General features: G+C 32.4%; 1 protein-coding gene across 2 annotated transcripts in view; it reads right to left on the minus strand.

Annotated features, from left to right (window-relative positions):
* Nucleotides 1-10000, minus strand: part of LOC106876162 (glutamate receptor ionotropic, kainate 2) — a 260251-nt gene that overhangs the window by 35700 nt on the left and 214551 nt on the right. Inside the window, exons 13-14 of one of the 2 annotated variants that reach the window (XM_089338815.1) lie at nt 9698-9963; nt 4937-4955 (exon numbers count right to left, since the gene is read on the minus strand). In XM_089338815.1, the coding sequence (XP_089194941.1) occupies nt 4947-4955; nt 9698-9963 (275 nt within the window). In that variant the 3' untranslated portion in view covers nt 4937-4946. The remainder of the gene's footprint in view (nt 1-4936; nt 4956-9697; nt 9964-10000) is intronic. The other variant, XM_089338814.1, reaches the window with a different exon arrangement.

Below are 10000 nucleotides of genomic sequence, written 5' to 3' on the forward strand. Positions count from 1 at the left end.
GAGAGAGAAAAAGAGAAGAGAGAGAGAGAGAGAGAGAGAGAGAGAGAAACAAACAGAAGCAGAGAGCGATAACTATGAGATTACAATGAGGGTGAATATATTCTCCATAAAGGGTGAGAACCACTTCTAGGTTTATACTGTATCTTTTCTCTTATCTTGAAATATTTTTTCCATTGTGTTAAGAGTATAAACTGCTTCCATTTTTCCATGAAATCCATTTATTAGATATTCCAGTAATTTTATACAGTATCATTTCGTACTTATTCTGGGCTCGTCAGCACAACATAATTCGAGAAAGTGAAACAGGTTTGTCTATAGTCATTTAAAAGATTGAAGAATTAAATACCGTCGATTTTCCGGTTATTTCCTTTTAACAGTATTTTCATTATTTTTACCAGTGGGGAGAGAGAGAGAGGGGGGAAGAGAGAGGGAGAGAAACAGTGAGATAGAAATAGGAAGTGGAAAAGTCTCTTGCGTGTTTTAGTTTAAAAATATGATAGTCTGATTAAAATCATAGAGTAAATCTAATTAATTTTCAACTTCTAGGGACATTTCACTGAAAGAAACCACAGTTGAATATCCCTAGTATCTCAAACGAAGAATGGCATATTGATAATGTAATCCAAGATTGTTTGTATTCAAAACAAAGATTGGCTGGCAAGTACAAGAACTCATATGGTAGATTATTAGCGCCGAACGTCCATTGAGTGGAGGCACAACGGCCCAGTGGTTAGGGCAGCGGACTCGCAGTCATAGGATCGCGGTTTCGATTCCCAGACCGGGCGTTGTGAGTGTTTATTGAGCGAAAACACCTAAAGCTCCACGAGGCTCCGGCAGGGGATGGTGGCGCACCCTGCTGTACTCTTTCACCACAACTTTCTCTCACTCTTACTTCCTGTTTCTGTTGTGCCTGTAATTCAAAGGGTCAGCCTTGTCACACTGTGTCACGCTGAATATCCCCGAGAACTACGTTAAGGGTACACGTGTCTGTGGAGCGCTCAGCCACTTGCACGTCAATTTCACGAGCAGGCTGTTCCGTTGATCGGATCAACTGGAACCCTCGTCGTCGTAAATGACGGAGTGCTAATACACGTCCATTGAACTATAGCCATAACACTAACAATTTACACCCATCAAATAGAATGTTAGATTAAGAAAAACCTGTTTCGTAGCAAAAACAATTAATATTCCTCTCTGAAGTACCGAGGGAAATAAAATTTCTCTTGCTAACTTAAAAATACCAAAATTAAGATCTATAGTGATATTGTTAATTTCTTAAATTTAGGTAAATTCGTATGCTATGAATTGAAAAGGAATCTGATTAAGGAACGGAGAATAATTATTTCGTCTCAGAAGAATTATTATCTCCATTACAGTAATATCTTTTTTACTTGTTTCAATTATCAAGCTACAGCCATGCTGGGGCACCACGTAAAAGAATTTGTAATTGGATGAATCGACCACTTTTATTTTTAAAGTCTGAGACTTATTCTATCAGTCCATTCAGCCGAACTGCAAAGTAACGCGATTGTAAACACACTAACACCGGTCATCGAGCGATGGTGGACACACACACACACACACACACACACACACACACACACACACACACACACACACACACGTGTAAACATGTATATATGATGGACTTCTATCAGTTTCTGTCAGCCAAATTTACACAAATGGTTTGGTCCAAGAATGTAGTAGAAAACACTCTCCCAAGGTGCCATGCAACAGAACTGAACCCAGATGTATGCAGTTGGGAAACAAGCTAGTAATCTTCAAACTATTTTCTCTCTACGATGATAAGGTACAGAGACAGTATTAATGATGCCTTAACTAAAAATATCTATGCGTACATACATACACACACACACACACACACACACACACACACACACACACACACACACACACACATATATATATATATATATATATATATATATATATATATATATAACACATATATACACATATATACATATATGCATATATATAAAGATATATACATACATACATACATACATACATACATATATATATATATATATATATACACGTGTGTCCATGTATGTATGTATGTATATGTGCACGAAGATCAGTCTCTGTGTGTGAATGTGTGCCTTCGTGTGTGTACTTAAATTTCTGTATGCAATGCATAGCTCCTCGGGTATGCTGGTCAAAGTGGAGACAAATTGATATTAGTTCGAACAGAAATATCAAGGCTGGGTGACCTTCGAAATTAACAGTACAGTGATTTTCATATTTCTTCGAAGCTGCACTATTGTTTGATTAATATATGTTGCGATTATAGCATTAATTCGAATAGTGGTCTGAATTCACAAATTGGAGCCGCCCTGGCAGAGTAAGAAATTAGGACTACATTTACATCTGTCTAATTCATAAACGCGTCTCTAATTCAAACTGTTAGTAAGTGCATTCATCTCCTGATATGTGTGTGTGTGTGTGTGTGTGTGTGTGTGTGTGTGTGTGTGGTCATACATACCTACTTAGATATACATATGCATAAAAAGACAGGCAAATGGATTATATGGTCTCGCTACAAAGTTCCATTAGGAGATTTTATTATGACGTAACCACAAGAATAGTAACGGACTACCATCAATCTGACATTTGAAAGCATTTTCAGAGAAAATAGAAACTTTCATTACTTAACAATTGAGTATATCGTAGTTTTAATGCGTGGAATTTAAAAATAAATTATCAAATGAAGAACAATGTGCTTCTATCCCGTATATACTTGATGTATTGAATGTTTTATTCACTTTTATCTTAATCAGATTTATGAATGTTCTATTATCCAAACAGTTTATATATAGTAATTTCTTTGTTTGCATAGTTATAGAAACTACTATATCTCCATACTTAAAGTAGGAGTTATAAACATACGTATGCATTATTTCTGCTTGCTAATTCCACACAATACTTATGTGTGTGACTGTGTGACAATGTTTCTCCATCTGTCTTTTATGTAAATAACATAAAAATATGTATTTAGACGTAAGATAGTTCGGAGACTTCGCAGTTTTATTAAAATTTCGCTTGAAATACAAGTACATATTTCCAATAGATATTCAGGATTTCAGAGGCTGTTGGGTGCATTCTCCTTTCTACAGTGGAGCTCTTTTAAGCCATGAGTACGCTGGTTAGTTGCCTGACGGTTCCACGTTTCTAGTTGTCTGACGTTCCACGTTAGTTGTCTGAGGGTTCCACGATACTCAACTATAATCTATGGATGCTGTGAGTTTTTACGTATGGCTCCCAGCGGTAACGAAAGCGCTGCTGTGACAATTATCATAGGCGTTGTTCTCCTACTTACTAAACAACTATTAAATATTAGCAACTCTGATATCAATATTATTGATCCATTTTAAGAAAATTAAGCAAGCCTACAACAAAGACTTTTCGTTGAAAGAATTAAATCAACAGAAAACTGCAATGCAACAGGTAGATTCGTGAGAATAATCGTCAAGAACTGCATTTCTATGACATAGGATAATAACTGATACGTATCAATGTGGTTATTCATTGGGGAGACTTAGTTATTAAGATTCGTGTTTTTAAAGATATTTTCCTATTGGACAAAAATATATTACTGTGTATATTTAAGCAATGATGAAGAATAAATTTAGGCCTAGGAATGGAATAAAGTGATGGAATTGTTTATATGAAGATACAAGAAGGGGACCCAAGCAGAACAAAATAAAATTCAAATAAAAAAATAAGAAAAATTAAATACACGATAAATTAGTAAAATACAAAAGAAACAAATAAATATAAAGACATAATCTTCTTTTCTTTTTTTCGTTTTAAAAGGGTATCATCAATGACTTCAGATCTCTTTGTATAAATAATAGTGATAGCGACAATAATAATAATAATAACAATAATGATAATGTATACACAAATAAAAAGGATATACATACATACTCATACATACGTATATACACATACATATATATATATATACATATATACACATATATATATATACATACATATATACATATATACACATGCATATATACATACATATATATATATATATATATATTTAATACAAGTATACATATATGTAAATATATATTCATATATATATATATACATATATATATATAGATATATTTAAATATATATGCATATATATATATATATATACATATATATATATATATATACATATATATATATACATGTACATGTATACATACATAAATATATATATATATATATATATGTATACATACATAAATATATATATATATATATATATATATATATGTATACATACATAAATATATATATATATATATATATATATGTATACATACATAAATATATATATATATATATATATATATATATGTATACATACATAAATATATATATATATATATATGTATACATACATAAATATATATATATATATGTATACATACATAAATATATATATATATATATGTATACATACATAAATATATATATATATATATATATATGTATACATACATAAATATATATATATATATATGTATACATACATAAATATATATATATATGTATACATACATAAATATATATATATATATATGTATACATACATAAATATATATATATATATATATATATATATATATATATATATTTATATCAAAACAGAAACAAAACAACATTGAAAACATAAACTTAAGGATGATTTATATATAAATATACAATATAGATACACGCACACAATCACCCACACACACTCCCACATTTACACTTACGGATATTAAGCAAGGACAACATGGAGACGATACCAAGAGTGTACGTTTCAGCGAGCAGACATCTTGCTGATGCTCATACGATACGATTTGTTATGAAGTGGGGGATATCATCACCAAAGATGGGGAAAATAAATGAGCATGATTACCGATGATCCATTAGTAAGGCTAATGAGTGGGAAAGAAAGTGGAGAGGCAAATTAATATTGAATAGTTTATAAATTAGTGGTAATCTAACTTTTATTACATTCACTGCTAGTTCCGTTTCCGGTTATAAGAATGGAAGCTGTGATGTCTGACGAAGTGTATAAGGAATCTATTTTTCTGTTGTAAGCCCTGAAACAATTTGTTTAACAATTTACTGAAAGATATATATATATATATATATACATGCATAAATATATGTGTGTGGTTCTATAGGCATGTCTATATGCATATTCGTGTATGCGTGCATGTCGGTGTGAGTTTGTGAGTATATATGTATGTGTAACGATTATCTATTCAATTCATTTATCTTATGCTGTGCGAGATACAAAAAAAAATTATATGTAAATGGATACAGAACAAATATCTCCAGGGATATTTCTCGTAGATCATTGATCCTGCATTTTTGGGAATATTTATATCAGTTATCGATATTTCACCGAAATTGTGTATGTGAGTATCATTTTCCTCGTACGTTATCTGTCAAAGATAAACTATAAGAGAATGCACTTTCCCAAGTAGTCTTGTAGTAGGTTCGGCCCTATATAGGAACCTCTCAGACACGCTGCCACACCAGTAACAATCATGGATAGTCTTAGTTATATATTCACCAGTAAATACTGACTTTGAAAGGATTCTATAACCGCAGTTTGTGTTTTATGAGAAAATCGAAGATGTAGAATGTATGAGTATGTTAGTGTTAGTGAGTGAGTCTGTGTGTGCGCGCGTGTATGTATACACACACACACACAAATATATATATATATATACACACACACACGCATATATATACTTATACGCATATATATATATATATATATATACATACATACATATATATATTGCATAAGTATATTATATGCTATATTCTAAAATCTGTTTTCTATATTCAAATGGTAGAAAATGGTGTAAAAACATTGCCCATAATATTTTATAGTTAGCTTTTTACGATATCTGCATTAACTGTTTTCCCACTAACTTCACTATTTTATTTGGAGCAACATAGTGTTTTCACTATGTCGGAGCCAGTCTCACCCCATAAAAATTAACCTCTGAGATTGTTTGTAGAGTTTTTTATTTATTTATGTGTTTCAGCCAAGTGGCTGCGGTCATGCTGGTGCACCACCGTGTTCAGTATTTTGATTCTCCATGAGAACTGGGCAGTCTAATGTCTCAGGGACACTTTTTATTTCTTTTTTGCGAGAAAAACTGAGAATGCTCTGTTTCATCAGCAAGCACACGAAGCCTACAATTTGTTGTGTTTTATCGAACCAAAACAAATTCCTCTATCAAAATAACACTAAAATTTGACTAATTTTTCAGAGTTGGTAAAATAGCTACCGGTTGAGCATTGGTGTCGATATAATCAATTTGTCCCTTCTCCCGAAATTGCCAAAATTTAAAATTAATATTTGAATAATTTTGCTTGGATGATTTTATCCTAAGCTCATCTAATTTTTTGTGTTAGCCTTAAATATATTCAATTGAATTTAACTGCCAACTTCATTATCAAGTGTAGTCAATCAATAGCGATACAGAATGCTTATGGAAAATATATTTTTCTGTTAATCAACCCAATCGTCATGACCATAAACTGGTATCAAAGTATTACAACTATTACAAGTGATTCGGGCACAACTCAGGTAGTCGCCATTAAAGGTTGTTTCATACAGGAGCGATTTTACAGCTCGGGTATATATCTGTGATACAATTCCAATATGATATTATTTGATGATAACATTTTGGAGTCTAATAGGATATTGAAATTCTGTATTATTCAATATGATATTAATTGTATCACTCTGTACGTGGTTGCTATGAATTGGTGTTAATCATCGTCAAGGAAACGCTGTCTTGAAAGAAATCTTGGTAATAGCTGAGCGAGCCAGCCATTCGGTATGGCTGAAAACTAGTGGTGAAACCAGGCTCGAGCGGTGATATATAGGTGTAATGCATCTGTTTGCTTATAAAGTAAATCAGACTTGCACGATTTCGTAATTTGAATGTTGGTGATAATCCGATATGGACTTAAGGTTGAATAAATCAGTCGATTTAGTTGGTAGGGGTTTCACATTTGTGATATGAGGAGACAGTGCATCTGTAAAGTCGTCGGGTGGAGACACCCGAAACGATGTGTATTCTCTCCTGATGATCCCTGAAACCTACTTGTGTTCCATGTGTGGTATTTTCGACTGACTACATTTGACATGCAAGCTGTTTGCCAATCTCTTAAAACTTATATAGTAAAATAATTGTGCTTTTCGATAATGTAATTAATTGCTTGGTTACAATTATAAGTTGTGTACGCATGAATTTTTTTATGCAAATAAATCTTGAGAGTGATTAGCAAAGTGGATTCAGATAATGTAGATACTGAATAACGTGCTTACATATGAGATATATATTTAATTTAAATGATATGAATGAGAGAAATTCTAACGTAGAACATCCCAGAAATATGAACTGATAAATTCTCAATGGCACTTAACACAAAGCAGCTGGTTAAATTCTTGACAAGATAAATGCAGTTGTAACGAACGAACATAAATGTCGAAGCAGGCACCCTTTTTCGTCGAGCCTGATATATTCATGTGTGCATATGTGTATGTGTGTGTACGTGTGCGCGCGTGCATGTTGGTGTATATTTATATAGATATATGTACATATCAATATATAGAGAATACCGTAGGAATTAGAGGTTGGTCCCTACGATATTCTCTATAAACTGACAAGGTGAGTTAGCTTTAACCTTAGGCAACTGAGTGAGAGTCACTGATGAGGATTAATCAAATCCGAAATCGTCGATGAACCGGCTCTGCCTCGCTTGCTGTAGGGAACATGCCTCCCTTGTCAGTCATTAGATATGTCAACACACACACACACACACACACACACACATATATATATATCGGTTGTAGAAATACATAAATCGGGAGGAAAAGCACACTCTAATACGTAAAGCAGTTAATATTATAGTACCATAGGCCGGGTTGCCCCATAAAGCGGCTTACCCCAATAGTATATATATATATATATATATATATATATATATATATATATATATATATACACTTCTGGTCAGTAGAGATTTAGATCATGTACCTACGCTCGCATTTTCCCTGTCCCTTCCAATTTCCCATGTTATTCTCTTTTTCCTCTGTTCTGGAATTTCATCTGCATATCCGGTAGAGGACCGCGCCCAAAATATCATAGTTTTAGTTTTAATTTGACCCAAAATCATTCATCGAGCGCTAAGCGAATAATTCACTGATCGTAAACATGTTTGTATGAATGTATATGTGTGTGTGTCCCTGTTTCTGTGTGTGAGTGTGCTTATGAACGAACAAACAGATGAATTTTGTTTAATATACACTGAAGGACATATTAGTAAGTATGAATATATATATATATATATATATATATATATATATATATATATATATACATATATATATATATATACGCATGTGAGTGAGCGAATGAGTTAAGGCATAAATGCACATGAAGGCATTTCTTTTTAATGTTATACCCACATCACTCACCAAAAGTTACAATGTTGTTCGGTTTCATTGAATCGTGCATATATATTACATATTCAGATTAGCTTTAATTTCAAATGCATACGTCAAACCCCTACTGAATGTAAGAAATGGTGAGCATGTATAGCGATATTATAAACTTGACAAGTTTAATACAAGTGAAGCCGGTATTTGCATATTTTCGGTCTTTATATATATATATATATATATATATATATATATATATATATATATATACATAGTTATATAGCTATATAGTCATATATAGATATGTATATGCGTGTTTGTGCATACGTTCGTATGTATTTAGAAGAAAAACGTATTATATATTTAGCTATTTATAACATAGTTGAGTTTAGGTATGCTGATAGTTACTAATATGCAACCTGAATGTGCTATTGAACTGTCGGCTTCTGCAGTAGCATCCTCTGGTTAACATTGTAACGACTGTGGCCAGGACGAAACGTTCGTATCCTATGGAGAAGCTAAAAACGGAGTTCCCCCACACTAATATATAACATGCATTTTAACTCCTCACGTTACACTCTAAACCAAACTGATTTGCGATTGTAATACTGTAGGCAGAAGACGAGAGAAGTGAGGAAAAAATTTATTACAACCAAACATCAGGGTTTTACGAAAATACGTCCTATTTCCCTCTTATTATATTTTGACTACGTGCTACGTAATGTGCTACGTTAGAAAACTAAAGTTTCACATTTTTTGTGACATCCCAGTTACAATAATACACCTTTCGTTACTTAAACGAAAACAAATAAGGAAAATATACCGTGTACCTTATATGCTATGTAGAATGTTCTAACAATACATATGCATTCAGTGATATGTAAATAATGAGATATTTGCCTTTCTTTCTATACTAGTTATTTCATAAATATTTCTGATCAATTATCAAAAGTATTGGTTCCCATTGCAGGTAATGCTTTTATTAACACTAATATTCCTACATACACCACGTTAACCGCGAATGAGATCATATACCGTCACTCAATGTAACAATGTCAATCAAAAATCTAGCCCCACGATATACACACACACACACACATATATATATATATATATATATATATATATATATATATATATATATATCATCGTAATCATCAACATCACAAAAAAATTAATTAGTCTTTAACAAACTCTTACCTTGTCAATTCTGGAATTTCTCCATGACTTCCACAAGAATTCAAAAATTGCCATAATTGTGCCAGCGACCACTCCGGCCATAAGCACCACGAAAACACCCCCAACGTTCTGAAGGCCTAGCTCGTTCGCGTTTTGCTTCCCTTTGGACTCATTATCACACTTATTAGCTGCTTTTTCTTTCCACCATTTGGTGTAAAGCTTGCTAATTTCTTGTCTTTCTTGGAGTAGTAATATTTGCTCCGAGATCATATCCCGATAAGGAGATCCTATTTAAAATATAACAAAACAAAAAAATACTTATTA

This window comes from Octopus bimaculoides, chromosome 21, assembly GCF_046866305.1.
Source record: "Octopus bimaculoides isolate indiv1 chromosome 21, ASM4686630v1, whole genome shotgun sequence".
NCBI lineage: Eukaryota > Metazoa > Mollusca > Cephalopoda > Octopoda > Octopodidae > Octopus > Octopus bimaculoides.